This window comes from Haliotis rufescens, unplaced genomic scaffold (assembly GCF_023055435.1).
Source record: "Haliotis rufescens isolate VD_foot unplaced genomic scaffold, xgHalRufe1.0.p SCAF_43, whole genome shotgun sequence".
Lineage (NCBI taxonomy): Eukaryota > Metazoa > Mollusca > Gastropoda > Lepetellida > Haliotidae > Haliotis > Haliotis rufescens.
Window position 1 is genome coordinate 867,001 of NW_025964146.1, and position 22,218 is coordinate 889,218.

Sequence of the window (22,218 nt, forward strand, 5' to 3'; positions counted from 1 at the left end):
GTCGTCGTTTGTAGCACTGTCAGTGTGATAGGAAACACGATGCTGTACGTTGCCTATATTTGTCTGTGATATGTTAAATATGACCTTTCTTAATCACAAAGGAAAGCTATGCTATATAGAAGAGAAATATAGACATACACATACGGCAATGACGCATACACGCATTCGTGCGCCGAAACACTTCCGAGTTGTAAATACATATAAACAGTACCCATGCCAACAATAGACAAAGCCCTATTCAACAAATGAATAGTTGAATTAATAGCTTACGATTTCAAACTTAAACTTCAGGTTTTTCACAATGTTCTTTTTGAGCAAACGCATGCCTTTTGGCAAACTAATACTTGAGCTAAATTGTTGTGATAAGTTTTCCAATTTCGTTCACATCATCTCCTACAAAATATTTTTCGATCTGGTATCAATCAACGGGCAAATCAACCACATCTTCCCGAGGCAAGGGAGTTAACTGGCTATAAAAGTTCAGTTTCCGTCCTTGCCGAACAAGGCTTGAATTCCGGAGTTACAGTTTGGCTGGACTAACGAGTCTATGAATAGCCAATTCAAAATCACGTAACGAACCAGACATCCGGTTCGTAAACATGGATTTTAACCTGCAAATTGCAAAACATGTGTACCGTCAACTTGGCGTCGACAGATGTTTTCCAATTCTGTTCATGTTTTTAACCAAGGTGCTCAAGTGATTTGATGCACTTCACGAGGTAAGACCCGTTTTATTACAATATTGATCTTGATTATCTTGACTGGGCGCCGCCATTCTGTTTAAAGCAAATGCAAGTGATAAAAGAGATGGTGGTGGCGTTACGACCAAGCCACAAAATTCCAGCCTAGTTCAGCAAGGGCGGAAAGTGGACTCTTATAGTCATTTAACGAACTTGACTCGGGAAGATGATACACCATAACAGATATAGGGTATGAAGGTAACTTCCGGTTCCGGTAAGCATCGCACCGTGTTTCCGGTTCCGGTAATTCATACAATTTCTATCCATTTTGATTTTTCTAAAAAATCGATTTTTTTATTATATCGATAGAATCGCAGAGACGATGTGAAGGATATCGGTACGGCATTGGAATGATTTCTGGCAGTGTTATCTTTTTGGGGAGGGAATAATAATCGCCCTCATGACAGCAAATGACGAAATATATACAATGGAGACTCTCAGGTAATGTACATTGAGTAATTTTTTCGATACAAAACTTGTACACACACTCATAAATCACTTGAATACGTGGAACTCTCGGTGCGGAAATGTACATGTTACCCTCCTTGGTGTTAGATGTGACAGTATCCGTCCGTTAAATTTGGGCTTTTTCGTAACAGAATGAAAAAGGAACATTCAGAGCACCTAATCGTTACTATACAGAATTATGGCACTTAATTCACGGATTACAGAATTGTAATTCTACTTCAGTTTCTTCAAGATATATGTTTGAATTTGACCCTTACGATTCAGCAAGATCCGATTCATGGTCCACACAAATAGTATGCACCTATACAGTAGAACACTTTAAATAAAATGTCAAACTGTAACTTATATCTGAAATTCATAAATCATAAACTTTTATATCGGTTGGCGTGATCCACTTTTTCCTGAGCACTGATTGTCTCCCCTTTGTATTTCTTCATATATGACAGAAACCCCGCATCTCAATACGATCCAAATGCGCTTGAATCATTCGGAAGTATTGTCCGTAGTCCCGCGAGATTTCGTCCATTCACACGCGTCCACACTCATTCTTCCTCGACTGTCCTGCAGTTCAATATTTCACAATAAATTACTCGTAGCTTTGGATCCACACAGATGACAACACTCAGCCCTCTTTCAAACCTGCAAAAACAATTTCGTTTCACTCCCCGAGGATGAACGTTCGCTGTCTGTACACCTGTTTACTTTGCCACAACTACTGCACGTGGTCGGTGCGGCCTTCCTGGGGTCGCACTGTTTCTGGTGTAACGCCGGAACATGTTCATGATAATGATATCCCTCATAATAATCATTTCTCCTCCTCAACAAGTACATCGCGAATATGATGAGAGCAAGGAGCACACACACGCCGGCCACAGGGACTGCGATATAGATAGGGTTGATGATTTTGGCTCCGTCGGCATTGGTCCGGAATAACGGATCAGAATCCGGGTTACTGCATCTAGAGGGCGCTTCATCTATTTCCGTTTCCGTTTTCTGCGTGATGACTTCTTTTTCATCTGTAAAAATACAAAATCATGTTTGTTTGATTGTTTGTTTGTTGTTTAATATTAATATTACAGCTATATAACGGCGGTCTGTAAATAATCGCGTCTGGACCAGACAATGCTGTGATTGACATCATGAGCATCGATCCACGCAATTGGGATACATTTTACGTATGCTTTACACACTTTGATGCCAGGACATTTAAAAAATGTAAACGAAATTATAGTGGCCAGTTTACCTGTGATATCACCGAGATCAATTTGCATGTATAGTTGTATAGTTGTAAACAGTGTAAAATGACTGAAACAACATCTTCACAAGGCATAAAAACAAAGCCATTTTCTCCCACCATTATTTAAACATCGGTATTTCGTCTTGAAGTCGACATTATCCTGAACAGCTACACGACTGTTCAAAACAAAGTTTCCCTAGATCTCAACTGAGCATGATCGTGGCAAAGATTGTTTGAGCGCCATTAGTCCAAACAGACGCAGGGCCATATAATCGTGACCGCGACGCGAAAGTCGCGACTGGTTTCGATCGAGGAAACCTTTGCTTTGAACAGTAGTGTATGCACTAACATCAAGCCTTTTGAAAATATTACTTATGTTTTACCTATATCGGAGGGCAACGTGGGTAGGACGTTGCTGTTGCAGAAATCTTCGTCATCACAACAATACATGACGGGCCAGGGGGTGTTGGGCAGATTAGTCGGCTTCCGGTTCCCACAATTCAGCGGGGTCGGGCTGTCGATACAGCCTCTGGTGAGGACGTCATGGAGATATTCAACGTAACAGAAGTGCTCTGCGATGCAAGTTGTCTCCCCTTCCATTCGACATTCGTCTGTGTTGCATTTGCATCGGAACGATCCTGAAAACAGAAACACTTTAATAAGAAAAACATGTAGCGACATTCTCTGAACCAAATACTATGTCTTAAATACAAAAGCAAAAGTTATATTTGACTATCCAACGCGCTCTCCGCACGATGGCGGTGTATGTGATCGATCTACGCATCTGGGATACGATGACATGCATCAACCAAGTCGGCGAGCCTGACCACCCGATCCACTGAAGTACAAATACGATTTTCTGTAAAAAGCATCGAACAAAGTCTTCCGAGCAACGTAACACAAATCCATTTTCATCAGGAAGATGCACAAATCATGGCAGTTTTAACATTACATCTATAACGGTATCGGCCAAAACCTGGCTTAGATGTCTTAACTGAAACGTACACTCCCCAGCATGTGCTAAGAACCTTTGATTACAGAGGACTATGTGATCCTAAGCAAGTGTTGAGTAGTATATTTGCAGTAAATGTCATCTTCGATACTATCTGCGACCTGCTGTCACGTAAACGGCGACATACATCGTACTAGGGCCCTATGGGCTATTTTAACAGCCCCAACTATGAATACACTAATTATAGATGATATGCTACACATCGCCCCCTAATGGTCACAAAGTGCTACATTTGGCTCGGAACCTTGGGCAGTGATTTTATTGAAAGATCGGATACGTACAACTATATTTCACATGTCAAAACTGACAAGTTGCATTGCAGCAGAAAACGTTGCCGGATTTACAATCAATAACGTCATGTACATTTCAGATATGAATGAGATTTCCCAAGCTTTAAATGACAGCACTTCGACCATGTGAAAATATCTCGTGCACCTCAGCTGAGATGGACAGGAAAGAGTATGTATATTTCTCAAGAGATAAGTGTGTTTTACAACCAATCGAAACATGGCGGGTGTTCGTCTTGGGTGAAATTGATGAGCTTAACCGAAAATAGACGAGCTTGATGTGGAACTCATCCACTTGAGATAAGGTGGCCATTTCACCACGAGATAAACATGCTCGAACGTCGCTCCGACGATTGATTATCAATAACGCCCCATTCGGAACATACATGAGTGACCTTTCTGATGGATATATATCACAACTCATGCACGAATCGCCTCGAATAAAACATGGGTGGTGTTGTAAACGTTAAATATTTGGTTGTTTAGGCCTTATTGAGAAAATACAGCAGGTTTCCAATCAAATTCAAATCTTATGAACCCGCTTAGTCTGGAAATGTGACCTTTGACCTCATTCGGCGAATCTATATACAAATAGGATTATCCCCGCGGCTTTAACACGATTACTTATTCACGGTCGGTAAGATTACAGAGGAAAATAAACAGAAGGTTGTGTGGAAATATGATGCTCTGCTTGTACAACAGCTTGTCCACCTCACGACTGGGGCTCCACGTTGCTATTCCCCATACAGAGGGGGAGGAGACAAGAGATGTTTACTCAAGTTGGACCTGGTCGACATTCCACTTACACGCTTACCCTACTCAGATGTGCCGAATTGTTCCCCGAATTAACACATAGTTGTTGGCGTCTTTCAGAAAACAAGGAAACAGTTTGTTTTCTGCAACGTCTACTGCTTCCGCGTTTTCGTCCACTGTCTATCGATTAAACCCTGTCTATCATTTACTTTCTACGTCATATTGCGTGAACCGTCCATATCGTTTAACCGTCTACGTCATATTGCGTGTAACCGTCATTATCGTTTAACCGTCTACGTCACATTGGGTTAACCGTCTATATCGTTTAACCGTCTACGTCATATTAGGTGGACCGTCTATATCGTTTAAAAGTCAACGTCATATTGCGTAGACCGTCTATAAGGGCGTCTGAGTGTGCGCAAACCCGTTAATATACAACAAAACCCATTTACATCGTAGTAGTCAAGTGTCTTTATAAACATCGCTGCTATTCCCGTGGGCGTCCCTCCTGCCCTGTGATGTAAAACGAACCTGATTGGCCATCTCCTTCACCATGTAAAGCACACGCAATATACCTATTAAAACAAAAATTGAAGAGCGTTTAAAATGACCCCTCTTTGTAAAGCGAAGTTGACCCGACTGTGACGGAAGTGACGCACTTGATAACTTGCCTCTGACCCCGCAGCAGTAAAAGTGATATGTTCCGTTATTTACACCGCCAGTATATCAGCCTCGATAATTGTTGTATACATATGATAGCCACTGGTATAATTTCTCACCTTTCACCCTCAAAATGTTTGATTAACTTTTCAGCTTCACTACAATCTCCTCAGCCTGTTTCAAACAAAAAGCCATACCAAATAGCTATATTTTTTTACAAAAATTATCCTTTTTACGCTGATGCTAACCCATGTTGTCTTTCTGCGTGGACCGTGTTATCGCTGTTGATAACTCCACCAGAAGGCGCTTGGAATCATGTCAAACTTCTGAGAAATACGATATATATTCACTGATAGGATCCGCGGAGCTTCTTAATATTCAATATAAATATTAGTGTACCGTGGGACGCGATATCATTGGGTAAACACAATACTTCAGGAGTTGCGGGAATTAGCACAAATGTTAGGAAACTTAAGACCGCCTCGGTCAGCGCTGAGATGGGTGGGGTTTCCTCTCAGACTAATGTATTGATAAAGCTCAGATGAAACTCAGATAAAACGGATCGACTCTGTTGACCACTTAGTTAAACGATTGTTTGTCCAGTTAATACGTGGACGTTGTCCAGAGGGAATGACACTCGGTGGACAGTGAGAGTCTAGTGTACTTACTGAAGGTAACCCTAGCTTCTGCCCTTTACGGTAACTGACAGTTATCCCTCTGATCTCGGTCTTAAATTGTTAAAACGTTAGGATTCTTTGAAATTCGACCGACAAAGCATGATTCCCCGTATTCTTTAACTGTCTTTATATTAACTCGGAAGGTTGTGGTGATATCGTTGGCATAGTGATATTTCCACTCACACATACCCACCCACTCATTCACTTATGTTTTCCAAGCATATACGTAAGTTAAATACCGAGTTATTTTTTATTATTCTTGCAGTAACACCAACACAAGGCAACAGATAGCCCCTCCCCACCCACCCCTTTCAACAAAACATCCCCCCCCCCCCTTCTTTGAGGAGTTGCAATAAAAAGCATTTCCTTGTGGCAAATCATCAACTCCTAAAGCTATTTGTTCAATACATCCCCAAGGCGCCCCCACCCAATTCCCGATCCCCCGCCAGTCAACTTGTTCGTCCTGAAACTCAGCTGTAACAATTAGAAAATAGCGGAAAGATGCTTCTGTTGACGTCTTTCATTGCCGGATTCAAACCCAGCAACCCCGCCGGTGAAAAGACACTGTCAGGTCCAATCCATCACCACAGCGCCCACTTGGCTGGGAAAGACAAGCACGAATTTCAGTTTCAGGCCCAACCACTGGTAAAATTGCACCATATATTCCGTTCAGCGGGACTGGCCAATTTAGTTCGCGGGATTAAATTTGTCCCCCAATTTACTATTCCAATATCACGTAATTTCAAGATTCCGATCACGCGACATTCAGGCGAGGAAAACAAATATTTGAGATTCTGTTTGTAAGTATGGACATCGTATCGACCAGTGAATAGGTGCAATTATGTTCCAAATCAATATCAGATTTTTCTTTGGAACATAAACTTCAGATCCGTTTCACCCACAAAACTTGATAAACATGCTGCAAAATCTGATTTCTGTAATCTGTATCCTCAACATCTTCCATCTGTAACGCTAGATTAACATTAATACACTCTGAGCAGACACAGCATCCTCAGGATGGACTAAGATACAAACACCATTCAATACTCTTCTCCTGACATTAAACATCATTGCAGCATTTACCAACCGTTGAAAATGGTTCTCAAACACACAACCTCTTAGCTATCATTAAACCCAATAGCCAATCAACCCATCAGATTTGTCTTGAGAATCAGAAACAGTCTCCCAATCGCCCAAAGCAGACAACGAGGAAGCGAACAGCGCTTAAGTCTAGCATATATTCTCTTTGACCTGTCAAAACAAGGGATCACCATTCACAGTCTGAACCTGGCTACCAATTCCTCTTCCAAGCAATCCAATTTGCACACGACCCCACCACATTTCTAACGTTGGTATTTCTAATCTTCACCCAAATTGACCCTGAACATGAAAATCGGTTCCCTTTCAGACATCGTTGCGCCCTCTACCGGGCGAGCTGTCTGGGATACTTATTGGCGTTCATTGTAAATCTCGCCCTCTCAGACAAAGTACGTTTTTCAGTAATAGGCTTTTATGGACGCCGCTTTCGCGTCTACCCTGTCTTGTTCGAGCAATCCCTTATAGAATTATATACGGCGTTCAAAGCAAAGTAGCATATCGCTGTTATGATAGTTTTGTTTCTGCCCGTAGCGAATCTGTGTTCTTTGCACTAATAACATAACAAGTTTTTAAAGTTGTGATTTATAACGGACGTCTTAAGGGACATTGTTGGTTGTATTCTTCATCGATCATAATTCCAGGAGTTGGGAGTGTGTAATGCTATATACGTCGTCCTCGAAGCCGGTACTTTATCATACACATCGTCTGAATATTCTTAACATGTCTTTTTACTCGCTGGGTGTAATTTCGTCTGTGATTCCTGCGGAATCATTTAAAACCAGTCCCTCTGCAAATGCTCCCGCCCCGTTCCCAAGAGCGATCGTAGCGTCATGAACAGTCTTAGTGTCTGTTTAAGTTTGGGAGTTACGATCATCTTGAAGCTACGATCGCTTGGGTTTGTTTGTTTGTCTGTTGTTTAACGCCGCACTCGGCGCAATATACCAGCGGCGGTCTGTAAATAATCGAGTCTGGATCAGACAATCCAGTGATTTGACATCAGCAGCATCGATCCACGCAATTGGGATACGATGACAACCAAGGCCCGGAGCCTGACCAACTGATCCCGTAAGTCGCCTCTTACGACAAGCATAGTCGCCTGTTAATGGAAGCATGGGTTGCTGAAGACCTATTCCACCCCGGATCTTCACGGGTGACGATCGCTTTGGGGAACTGGGCCCCGGGCCAGACAGGAACATTATAAACAAACTCCGAAACCGTTTCTCTAAATTGCTCAGAAGGCAAACAGCACATAACAAATGTCTCACATGGGTGGGCGAGAGGGCACTGCACCCGCTAGGTGTGGGGTCCTGTCCCAGATTTGCTGCAGATTATGAACCTTGACCTGTCGCCTCTTGCGACAAGCATAGATTGCTGGGGTCCAATATCCCACGGGTGCCCTTCATATCAAGGGGAGACAATACACCTGCCTCCTGTCAAAGTCTCTGTGTGATTAGAGCCAGATTTACTTACATAATAAAATTGAGTGAGCGATTGAACGACCTTGATCAAAGCAGCTAGGACTACCAATGTCCCGAGCCCCGTTCTCATTAAGCTGAAACACCATAAATCGACGTATCACCCAACTCACTCACTCACTCACCATGGCCACTATACATTGGGTCACTCAGAATAAACATGGATAAATAGCTTCGTTATACACTTGATGCAGAGCAGATTCAGCACAAGGCATTTATTCTGTCATTATCCTTTCAGATAAAACATCAAACAAAAGCAGGGAACAAATGCTAAACAGTCGATTACATGCCAGTTTAAACATCCGTCCAACATCAAATCCGATGTTGTGTTCATGTATACAATCAGCAGACAGACACCCTTCACCATGGCGAGTCTGCTAACGGTGTGCACGTGCAGAACATGCTCTCGTTTACGTGTCAACGCGTTGCACGTCAATCCATTAAAAGTATGTGTGTCTCTATGACGTTTCTACCACCAGGTGTTTTAAGTCCATAGCTTACGCAGTTTTATAAATAAATGTATTAACAGTTTAGTAGCAACAATGTGGATCTGGGCCCACTTGCACAAAGCGATCTCAGCGCGAAGATGATCCTAATCCCCCATACTTTAACATAGGCTTACAATAGTCGTAGTGCTAAGATCGCTTTGTGCAAGTAGGTGGCTTTTTCATGAATTGTAATAGTTATCCAATTGTATTAGGGTTTGACAAGTCCAGTGTAGGTTTACATATACTTATGAGTTGTCACACAATGAGCTTGCCTTCTCAATCTAGACAAACATCTAGTCTCTGAAAGGAACATATTTTACAGAAAAAAAACAGTTGTTAAATTATGGTAAAAAAATAATATAAAATGAGCCCAGAACCTTTCTTCATTTTCAGATACTGCAGTAATCAAGACTTGCCAAGCATTATAGATTTGCATGGGCTGTATTAGATATATTTGTTTCAGGGACTGTATGACAGACTATCCTCAATCGTATGTCAGTAGTCCTGCGCAATAACTGTGGAATATATATGTATTATAAATATGTATCACTTAACGCCTAAGTAGGTCTAGATCAAACTTAACCAAGTCTAGTTTCCTTGATTCCACATGTGGAAACAGCAGAAGAGGAAAGGTTCTTTTGACGAAAGAAAAATACAGTTATTATAAAGAATTGTTTTGATAGACTAAGTGTTGGTTTAGTATGCTGTCTGAAAGCTGCAGCATCCTCCTTGGCGATTGAAACAACACATTTTACGGTTAAGAGAACACAAAACACTCTAAGTTATGTTTATTAAGAATAATATACACATATTTCGTGTGTGTGCAACCTAACTGTTGGTAAAATAGGAAACACGTTTCCACGTTTCCCAGAGAAAGAGAAACGCCTCTTAAATTGAAAACTGATATTCTAGAAAATATCAACGTGCAAACATAAATGTTACCATTTGCAGGATGACAGCATTAACGAAAGAAAAACTCGGCATTTTACCGTTTTCCGAGCCACGCCGTGACCCTAAGACCGTAACACACAAGCGCTAGACTGCGGCTGGATGGGCTGCCCCGTGGTGGTGTTTATATGCTTCCAGTGCATGTTTGTCTGTGTTTATCTCAATGATTGACATGTGTATCACGTGCAGCGATACCTGCCTCCTCTGAACCTATTTGAAATATACACCACCGGTGTTGTGCTAAACAGAATCCCGGATACTTAAAAACGTGAGAAATGTCCCTACTCAGGATTGCTACGGAAAATACACATAACATCGTTGATATGAACACGGGCGTATTCAGGGCTATTTCGATTGCAAAACCGGTGTAAACAGGTAAATACAACCCCCGGTGCATGAGGTAAAGTTATGGGGATATAATTCTTCTGAAATCCGGTCCTATGGCCGTGATACCTTTAGCAGACTTATACCACCTACATAGATCAAACATGGTTATATTCTAAATCGGATAGGAATAGCATGTAAACATTTGATATTATATTTTCACGGCCTAACCAAGACAGGAAATGCAGACGTACATATCAAAGACCGAATACTCTCATCTATCCTGAGTATTACGTTTGCTGAAGGTATACAGCGTGTTCAAATATTCAAAATATCACAAGAAAATACGTTGTTTATTTGTCTATCTATTCGCATCGACACCGGAGTCGTATTCGCATCGACACCGGAGTCGTATGTCGCTGTTGATGAGTCCCCGGATGTAGCTCAAGTAAAGCACCAGCTTCCTGCGCGTACCTTCCTTTCACGACAACAGCCGTCAACTTTGACGGAATACGGCAGCTGTCGTAAAAATTCCATCCTACAATAGTTCCCGCCTTTCGCCACGAACTCATTTCTGTTTATTTGCACTGGTTTCTTAGGACCACAAAACATGCTTGCGTATTGTAGTTATTCAGACGCTTAACATTTCTAAATGAAAAAGGATGAAACGAAGTCGTGAAGAAATGTTTGCTGCCTTCCACCAGGTTGTGTGAGATACACACACCACTATGGCTGGCTACACTGGGAAAGAGCAGCATCCATGTGATGTTATTGCCGTAAGAGGGGTTTAAAATGCAATCTCGTAAAAATCGAAAGCCCGGGTTCGATTCCCTACATGGGTAATGTGTGAAGCTTATTTCTGGTGTCTCCCGTCGTGATATTGCTGGAATATTGCTAAAAGCGGCGTAAAACCATACTCACTCACTCAGGAGAGCAAACCATTCACATTGAAGTAAAACAGATAATGACATGGCTCCCACAGGCAAGGGAGAGGACTCCTTTGTTTGATATTTCCTGTAGCCAGGAAGGCCAATTCTCTCGGGAAAAACACGCGAAAATAAGCCTACTCCGTAACTAAACAATTTGCTCGAAAATTCCTCTCAACGCTGCACCGTATCATAATCTTCGAAAAAACTTATCCTAAAAGCTACAGATAGATTTTTTTGGCGCAGCAGCAATAAACTGATGGGCTATGTAATAAAATATTGGGGATGTTGGTCGCGTACCAAGCAGAAGCCGATTGCAGGGTTGAGGGGAGGGGGGAAGCTGGGGGGTGGAGGAGAAATAAGGGGAGAGGAGGGGTGAGGCAAAAACGCTCATTCCTGTCCAACTCTCAGATCATATTTTCCTGATAACAAATCTCAAAGCAGATCATAAACCTCGCCCGGGATTTTATCGGAGATCTTGAAACTCCCTGAGTCTGTCATAATACGTTCCAATCGCGACTTCAGCATATTCACTCAGTTATCAAGAATCCAGTCTCAAGCCTCTCTCTGTTATCAAGATGCAGATAGAGCAACTGCCTGCTTCAATACATCATTCTCTGACAGAGGGGTGACAATATGTCGTTAGGGAACTAGTATTTGTCTTTGTGATAATATCACTTGTGCGCAATTGGGGAATTTTAAAAGCTTCAGAGGGAAGAAAAAGCTTGGTTCGTGTTAAAATTAGACACTCATTAAGATTTTTATTGTAGATAGCTGATGACATACGGCCACAAATAATTACTGTAAGACTTTGTGTTACGATCAGTTAACGCCTGGATTGCGCATGCACCGTGTGATCAAGCGCGTGGGGATAACGCTATCAGTAAATAATTAACATTTCTTGCGTAAAATCATCTTTAAAAACGAACGAATTTTTATACGACCACGCATTTGGAAATAGTTTTATCACTCTATACCAACATATATGCGAAATATGTGTTTGAGATTTGTTATTTTGATAACGCAAGCTTCTCTTTCAAACCTTGCCATTCTTTGTATGCTTTGTGAGTGAGTGAGTGAGTGAGTGAGTGAGTGAGTGAGTGAATGAGAGTGAGATTTACTCCTCTGTAAACTTTAGTCCAGCGATCTGGGCCGTTGAAACCAATCACTTTAAAGACAAGTCTTATTGTCAGTTATTCAGTTTCTAAAACAACTATTTCGATTCAGTTGATATTTACCTACCGATTAAGTCGGGATAAGCTCAGTGTCCGAGGAATTGAAACGTAGTTCCGGTTAAGTGTTTATGTTAAGAAAAATCAAATATATAAGCATTAAATATGCATTTATTAACAGATACGACACAGTGCAATAACAGGCAGTGATCTAGTATTCTAAAACCAAATAAGCTCCCTTCGCTCAATCACATAACAGTGCAAGACTTGAATTACAAATCACCTTTTTATTTGTAATATAATTCCAACGACAACGTCTTTTATTGAATAAACCTTTGCATTTAATTTGCCTTAAACTCAGCATCTGCGTTGGTCTATAGGAAATTGCGTGTCACGTGGATTTGATCCTGAACAAATAGACCAGCAGGGAATATGCTTGAAATGACCCTTGACCCTTTCTGTTAAAATATTATGCAAATAAAGTCAGCGATGCGGTTATTGTGTTTTAATTCAGTCATCGCGTGCTGCGCGTAACACATATATTACAAAAAAAAGGTTTTCCGTTCAAATATTTGATGTGTTGGCTACGGTTTGGATCCTAAAACAAAGACGGTAAAGATGGTCGTGTCATTTCAGGGGAGCATTTATGCGCATTAATCGCCATTCGTCGACGGTAAAACTACGTATGAATAGGACATCTTCCCGTTTCATTTGCCGCATCTCTTTGAACAAAGAGTATGTGTAGGAACCCTTTTGTGTTTGATGGTCGAGCAAAGTCATAACACAGCCTATTTCATAAACATTTCACCAGATTTAGCTGGCGTCTGTTCGCGGGGCTGTATTGGTGTCGTGTAAGAGTACGCTGACTGCACACGACTGTATTTAAAGGGGGCTCGACCCTGCAAAGTGGCAGTCCAAGCGAGTACAAGCAAGTCGTCCAAAATCAGCTTTGTTTGTCAGCGAATTGAAATGATGTGAGACATATCAGTGTGACGGTAACTGCCTACCCTTACTGCACAGGTCAAACGTGTAAGTTTGCTCAGTGTTCAGTTCTTTAGTGAGTGAGTGAGTTTCGATTCACGCCGCTTCAACGTTATCAAGGTGTTGGTCCTTTCCAGGAATAGGCTCTAGACAGATGAGTATACTCTGATCTCCCGATAGCAGATCATACTCAGATCTCTAGATAGATGAGTATACTCAGATCTAGATATATGTAGATGAGTATACTCAGATCTCTAGATAGTTGATTGTATTCAGATCTCTAGATAGTGAGTATACTCAGTTCTAGACAGATGAGTGTTCTCAGATCTCTAGATAGTTGAGTATACTCAGTTCTAGACAGATGAGTGTACTCAGATCTCTAGATAGTGAGTATACTCAGTTCTAGACAGATAAGTGTACTCAGATCTCTAGATAGTTGAGTATACTCAGTTCTAGACAGATGAGTGTACTCAGATCTCTAGATAGTTGAGTATACTCAGTTCTAGACAGATGAGTGTACTCAGATCTCTAGATAGTTGAGTATACTCAGTTCTAGACAGATGTGTGTACTCAGATCTCTAGATAGTGTGTATACTCAGTTCTAGACAGATGAGTGTACTCAGATCTCTAGATAGTGAGTATACTCAGTTCTAGACAGATGAGTGTACTCAGAACTCTAGATAGTTGAGTATACTCAGTTCTAGACAGATGAGTGTACTCAGATCTCTAGATAGTTGAGTGTACCCAGATCTAGATATATGTAGATGAGTATACTCAGATCTCTAGATAGTTGATTGTATTCAGATCTCTAGATAGTGAGTATACTCAGTTCTAGACAGATAAGTGTACTCAGATCTCTAGATAGTTGAGTATACTCAGTTCTAGACAGATGAGTGTACTCAGATCTCTAGATAGTTGAGTGTACTCAGATCTCTAGATAGTTGAGTATACTCAGTTCTGGACAGATGAGTGTACTCAGATCTCTAGATAGTTGACTACACTCAGACTATGCTATGTTTGTCGATCTGGTGGTCAAGGCTCGCTGACTAGGTTGATGCATGTCATCGTATCCCAACTGTGTGGATTGATGCTTATGATGTCAATCACTGGCTTGTCTGGTCCAGACTCGATTATTTACGGACCTCCGTCATATAGCTGGAATATTGTTAAGTGCGACGTTAAACAATTAAACAAGCCAAAAGGATAGTTGAGTATATTCAGATCTCATTGATTTAGTTTAAACATATTATAGATTAACCACAGTTATTTAGTTTAAACGAATGGATTAATCATACCGATCTAGTTTAAACATAAGCACACTTAGTTCACAAGTATTGACCGACCACCTCCACTGTCGTGTTTCTCTGCCGTCACATATGCTATAGGGCGTAACAGGCAAATCTGTGATGACCATTTTATATGAATGGAACGCTTGAGTCAGGATGGCACCAGGTGTTCGCGAAAAGGGTAAGCGTGTCCTGCATACAAACGTAATTCAAACGTTGTAACCATTTGCACACCATTTGACAATTGTAGTTAGATCAAACAAAAACTACCTACCGCGAGGCATATGGAAACAAATCACTACACTCGAGGAAATTAGATTTCGTAAACACGGAGTAATAATTGATTTTTCAAAGCTGACCTGAAGTGGAAGTTATCAAACAAAACATTTGAACAGAAACTCGGTTAAATAGTTCTTAGGAAACTACTACCTGGGTCAGAGATAAGCCTAACAACCATTTCAAGAAACATGTTACGGGGGAGAGAAACTGGGGTGCGAGGGAATTCCACGCTCTACACGTAGAAGAAAATGCTTGTGTGTCAAAGCGCATCTCTCAAAGAGGAAACACGAGACACGTCTGTGGTGTCGCTGGCAGTAGGCAGCCCTGATGATCGAAGCCGCCGGGAGGTATTTCTTGTACCTGTTCGTTTCTGAACGATCGGACAGGTTCCAAGGAATAATCATGAGCTGATGCCTTGTCAACGAGTTTGTCCAGGTAGCCGTGTTGTGCTTCTAGATCTGCGCAAGTCAAATAAATGTTGCCTAGCCTCGTTTTGGTGAGACCACACAATATGACAAAATACTCCGCTCTTATTTCCGGTTGTATGTCCTACAGCAGTTACTTCCCCTTGAAAACAAAATCCGCACATATTTCATCGCTAACATTCTCATTCTTTTCTTTGTAAAATATCAAATTAATGTTGGATAAGCATATGTTCCTTAAAGTAATACCTGTTTTAATACAAATATGCAAATTAATTATTTTAAAGGGAAAATGGCCGACCAGCATATATTATTTTTGCCTTTTGCAATATCATCTGTATGAAATTCATAAACAAACATTTGTAACTCATACGTGTATAACTGTTGATTCTCGAGTAACGATATCTACCATTCTACGCTGTAATCAGCAACATCTTATGTTCGATCCTGGATCAGACAAACCGGTGGTCGAAAGCATGAGACACGATTCACGTAGTATAGCAACCCAGCCAGGCCAAAACCTAGATGGAGAATTAACCCAATTCATACCCGGAAGCCATTTTGACCGCACTATCATCAGAATGGTCAGACAAACGAAAGAATACATGACGTTGTTAACTTTCAGTTTGGGAGGTTAAGGAGTTGTGTGGGCGTCCCTGCAACGTTTCGACAGCGTGATGTGCGAGACCAACTGGAAGCCTGCATGTAGCTGTGCCCGCTACTTGTAACATTCTAGCTGGCGCCGTGACGCGTGTGTTATTCAGGCCGTGATTACCGCCATCTGAATACACACATCCAACACCATCTCATGGGCCGATGATGAGCGAACGCTGTATCCTAAGGAAGCTATTACACCAACACACGTGCTCTACATTGTTCCGATAGTTGCCATACACGTTTTCAGGAAGCAAGAAATATATTTACACTAGGGCATGTTCTGAACGCTTGCTTGCGTAGCGGGAACTGTAGACGATGGCACAAGGGAAGACAGCACTCGCTATCGTGACGGCGTGGTGTTAACGGGGTGAGTTGATACTGACGGGGCAAGCGAGGGGATTCTTGGGCATTTGTGTTAGTGCGGGCAGAGGGAACCAGGAGAGGAACTGGCTGACCTCCATGTTCCTATAAACTGTTTATCTTCTGGAATCATTATGAGATTATTTGCTGTCATATTTCTCAGATGGCATTAATGTTCGTCAATCGGGTATTACCAACAGGTACTCCACACAAGCTGACCTACTTATAGACAGTCCACCCGGACAATCTTGTGTATGTTCGCTTTCAAACCCACCCGACTACCGACCTGCCTCCATGTAAGACCCCGGTCCATCAGATCTGTGGAGGTTGATGCGCATGATGTCAATCACTGGATTGTCTGGTCCAGACTCGATTATTTACAGACAGTCGTCATAAAGCTGGGATATTGTGAGTGCAACGTTATACAGCAAACAAGCAAAGAGATATGTCACTGGCCTACAAACCTCCCGACCCATACAGATATCAAAACATCAAGATATCAAGATATAAACACCCTACATCTCAGTCCACAACACCACCAAGCCATCTTGCAGCCATACCAAACCCAAACGGGTGCAGACAATATCCCCCCCCCCCCCCCCCGCCACCCAAACATTCACACAGAGACCAACACACATAGAGACATCTCTCCTGTCCTCGACTCACTTAAATGCCCCATCTCCCAGTACCCATCCAACCACCCTACCCCCACCCCTTCTGACACATAAATTAAATGTAAATCCACCCCACCCCACCCCCACCCCCACCCCCCTACTACCCTACCAACCTTCAGGTATGAACTCTACACACCCAACCACAACGTCCCTCACCCCTCCTCATTTTCAACACACCCAGCCCACCCACTCCCCCGTCTCCCATTCCCAAACCCACACTCCCAAACTGAGAATACGTGATTGTTTAGCCTACCGTCTTTCTCCCCTAATTTCAACTCGCACAACGATACCACAGACAGCCTCTTTAAAATGGCCTGCATTTCACACCAAGGTGAAAGAGGTTCCGTTCCCATTTCTCTTAAAGCTATATTTACAGCCCATAATTGAGAATAGATTTAAATGAGATCAAATGAAAGAAACGGCGGTAATGTTTCAAGCGATGAACCAGTGACGCACTCACCGTGAGATTATCAGACACGAAAGGATGGTATCTCTCTAAGAATCAGGCACCACCAGAAGATACCATCGTTCCCAAGACGCTCTTTAATACCAGAAGCACTTATCTGACGTCGGGAGATAGCACTGCCCGGCTCCAAAGTTATTAAGATTGAAATAAACAACAGTTGCTGTAGGTAAGTATTGGACACAATCGGGCAAGTGTTACATAGACTATGTAATTACAATCGTCTGAAAATGCCAACATGGAACGGAAATTGTTATCAAAAACTGTAATTACCGTCTCGCAATCAAGCTGTTTTCTAGTATATCCTCTTGTAAAAGCATTAAGATGAATATACATCTGAACCTTCCCCTGTGCCAAGGTGAGTTATTTTGAAATGGTGAATTAAACTTTTTTCATCATTGAGCGACTGAAGGAATGCAAATTGTCACTTGATGAAGAGAGGGTTTAATACGTTTAAATATTTTCCCGTTCTTATAATTCATATTTTGGATCTATAGATAACATCTTTTTCTCCCTCACTCGGAATATAATTACGAATAGGAATGTATATACCATAAACTACGGTTATAACAAACTCAAATGGATTACTGGTTTTAGCTCGTTATAACCGTAGTTCGTTATAAGCATATATACAACATCTATACAGCAAATGGCCCGTCAGTTCGTTATAAGCGCGTTCGTTATAAACGTATTTACTGTATGTAATAATACTTTCGAGTGGTAACGATATACATTTAGGAATTGATGATAATATGTCAAAAAATGGTAACAAACATATGTATGGATGTAGTATCGCCTTTCCCTAATACTGCTTCCCTAACAACTAGTACAACAAGTACAAGAAACCCTCATCTGGGCCAGAAATTAAGATTAAATAAAGTGTGCTGGTAATCCAAGGCCATTTCCTAAGAACATATATTGGCACCAAGCAACATTTTTACCAAGACCGTGTTTCGGCACCGAAAACATACCTCCAATAAAACCGTGATGAGGTCGCACAGTTCCTGAAAGGCAGGTCCCCAGCGGTTCTGACAATACTAAATAACGCATCCTAGACACACAAATGACAAAGGAGACAAGGGTCTGTTGGGAAATATTGCTCTACGGTGTTCCACTAATCCGCGGCCCGGCCTTAATGGTTGGCTCGGATCCTGAATGTGCTGGGCTCACATCAACAGGGATAGCCGTGTCCCGTGGTGGTAGACTGACAGTTCTTGGATCTTGTCCTAATCCTCGGGCCTTGCAAGACGTGTTCACAGAATTACTGCACACAAATGCTTTTGGGAAATAATTTTACGACCTGGACGTTTTTTTCACACTTTTTCGTGCCAGTGAAGAAAGCACGGCTCCACGGCACGCTGAAATATTGTCCTTGATCGTATTAAAGCTGATAGTTAGCGTGTTTGTCCTTATTTCCCCGTCTCTGTGTCTCACTGTTGAGAGAGTGATTCAAGGGAGTGAACTCTGTGTGTAATAGCACTAAGAGTTCGTTAAACCACTAACTTGATGCAAACGTTCCATAAACACCAGGGGCCGCTTCATCACACATCGTATTTCGATCGTATTTCACGGATCCGAGTGTGAATTTTGGAATTAAACGATAAAGAAAATTCAACAAATGTTTATGTTTTGTTTTCTCATCATCTCATCCAAAGAAGCCGAGAGGGGAGATAACCCATGCTAGTTAACTACTGAATCTTCATCAGTAAAAAGGACTCCGATAAAGCGCTTATGTGCGGAGTAACGACAACTGTTTATTGTTTTTACATTTTTCGATTAGCCGCTAAATCAAGAACACCACACATTATCCTTTCCAAATATTACGTTAGAAAGATTGTCCTGTACCCACAACCGATTGACGTATCCATCACGCAAATTATGAAATTTCTTATATGAATAATAAATAGAATGCTAAACCTCTGTCTCCCAGAAGCGCCACGAGATTCTGCGAGATTCCACGGTGCCTGGATGAGAATTCCCCGTCTATCACCTTTGCCAAGGTCAATTAGCAGCCAGGTTCATCCAGGTCCAGAGGGAACTTGCCATCAAGGCGTGAAACGAAACCCAATTCCGAGGGGATTCCACTTGCGATTACAAGGGTTGCGCTGACGACATGCTAATCACATAACACATTAAATCGACGCACTGGCCGTCTGCGCATATTTTCTGACAAGTGCATTCCTTGGAAAAGATTACACGCGCGTTACAGGCGGATAGACATTTCAAAAGTAATTTTCCTATTAATGTGTAAAGGAATTGTAGTCCTTGTGACCTGGCATCGTTTACTGCAAAAGTTGAAATAGAAGATAACGCGGCAAGCACGACAACAGTGTAGATACACTCGTGGGAAAAACAACAACTAATTTTTGTCTGCCTGAACGCGTAATGAAATCATATACAGACTTAATCCTCAATAAACATACACGTCAATAAAATTACATCTTCTTGGTCTCTTAGCTCCAACTATTCCCGTCACGAAAAACCTTTCTCGGATGTTTTTTTAAGGTGAAAATAATTCTGGAAAGGATTCTCGTTAACAAAATGTCCACCAGCAACATAATCTGTCATACAGACCGTGAAACAAGGATATCTAATACAGCCCAAGCAAGTCTATAACAGCAAGCAAGTCTAGATTACTGCAGCTTTAGGTATGTACAAATCTGCCGAATTAGCTTTTCTTAGTCACTCAAAATGAAGGCATCTGACTCTGGGATCCTTAGAATTAAAATTTATTGAGATAATTTAACAACTTTTGTTTCTAAAATATTTTTATTTCAGAGACTAGATGTTAGTCTAGTCGCTACCCTATTGTCACTCTCTGAACACTAATCGTTTCTTTGCGTCAACAAAGGAAAAAAACTTGGTGAGTACTTATTTGATATGTCTACTAGTTGTTTGAACCAGTCACCCTGCTGGAGGCATTTCTATTCGCCCTATACGCGTGGTCTTGTGTTACCTGGCGTCGAAGTCCTCTGTCATCCGGGGATGGTTTCAACGCCTACCTGCCATGGTCATTAGTCAATTAAAAGACAACCACCCATTAAAAGTAAATTATTGGAGATTTCTTAAGCCATGATCTCTCTTTTACACACATCTACCACGGCCAGGGCCGGATCTCTTACGCTACCCTCGCCCTTAAACAGACAATCCAGATTGCGCCTACCCAAACCCGCGACACGGGGAGACTTTCATTCACAACAATAGAATGACCGCGGGCCTTTTCAATGCAGGGAATCATCCTCTGACAGCCCGATCCCTCTCAAAGGAGGATGAAATTTCACCTTAGAAATTACGGGGCCTTTTCGCAGTCGGGCTGGGGCAATGTACAATTATTACTTCCCGCTAAATTCTTAAACGTCATCTACAAAACGGGTGACATGAAAAGCGCGGGCAGAGTAGAGCGGTCTTGACAAAAGGTTTTGTTTGTTTTTTGACAGAATGACAGCTTTAAAGAACCTTGCCCTAAGACGTCGCCGGGTGATCTTTGATGTGTTTGGTCGACAACGACAGAGTAATGGTTGAAAACATGTCATCTAAACACTCCTCTCTACATATGTACAATTGTCTGAACAATAAGTTTGTATGTCATGGTGTACAAAACAGAGAATGACCTGCGTATAAGTTATTTTGATTGCAATAATTCATGGATTTGAACTTGCCAGTCGGAATTCTAATTTGAAATTTTGAATTGGATCCAACTTTAATATTGTTTTTAAATGAAAACCTTTTAAAAGCCAATTGGGTCCATCTTAGGCCCGATTAAACATCAATAATGTTCAAGGACAAAAGGATAATTTGACAATTATGGGTTCGTGCTTCTAAGAAATTCAGTAAAATAAATAAATAAAATATGAACTCAGTTAAACATAAACACAGCTACTTTTGCACATTTCCCCCATAAATAGAAAACCCAAAGTTGAACAAATAGGTTAAATATCGACCGCCAAAACGCAACCCTGGTTAAGCCTTTACAAGACACTTCACGGTTTAACACTTGAGACGAAATGTCGTTCTTACAATGTTGTCAGTGTTAAAATCATCTAGTCTTTGACATTAATTGCAACAATTGCCTTCCGTACACATGTTACAGTTTCGTATTTTTAACTTTAAAAAAAGTTTGTGACCGACAATAATGGTTACCAAGGAAACAGGTTTCAGCAAAGATAAATCACTCCATTTGAACAGCCTCCATGCTATAACTTCAAATGAAGCAATTCTGGTAACGCCGACTTTTGGAAGCTTAAAACCAAATGCCTCACTCTTGGGTGGCAGTGAGTTAGCAGTTTAGCGTTGAGTGAGTGAGTGAGTGAGTGAGCAAGCTTGTGTTTTGAGAATACCATTGGTGTGTTTGGAGAGGATATGATTATTTAAATGAATTTTGCTACACATTTGAAATAAAACTAGCACATCAATCCATCATTCAGTTAAAGGCATCTGTGCATAGTTCAACGAATAAGGATTGTCAATGTTCAAGCATCAATACAAAACATAAATTTGGTTAACAGATTCCCTTTAAAATTCCACATTAAATGCAATGGCATACGCATACACGTCATGTTCTATGACAGCGATATCCACCAACAGCCCATTCGATAGAAAGACCTGTTATTTCGCATAACTATTATCAAATTAGGATATTATGGAAATTGATTGTTGAATTAGCATACGCAAGCTAAACTTGCAAAACAGGGTCGACAAAACACGTCCGATCGCCGAAACAAATTAGATAGCTGGTGGCGAACCCCGTTAGTTTGAGAACTGAAATTGGCAACTCTAGTTCCACCTGTCAATCAAACCCGGATATGAACAACCCTCTCTTTTGACTAAAAAA

At 41.4% G+C, this 22,218-nt stretch overlaps 1 protein-coding gene across 1 annotated transcript in view; it reads right to left on the reverse strand.

The window, feature by feature from the left end:
- Positions 1-212: 212 nt before the first annotated feature.
- LOC124116658 overlaps positions 213-22,218 on the reverse strand; it is a 46,970-nt gene continuing 24,964 nt past the window's right edge. Inside the window, exons 2-3 of the mRNA XM_046478090.2 lie at positions 2,829-3,083; positions 213-2,224 (exon numbers count right to left, since the gene is read on the reverse strand). Coding sequence (XP_046334046.1) covers positions 1,842-2,224; positions 2,829-3,083 — 638 coding nt within the window. The 3' untranslated portion in view covers positions 213-1,841. The remainder of the gene's footprint in view (positions 2,225-2,828; positions 3,084-22,218) is intronic.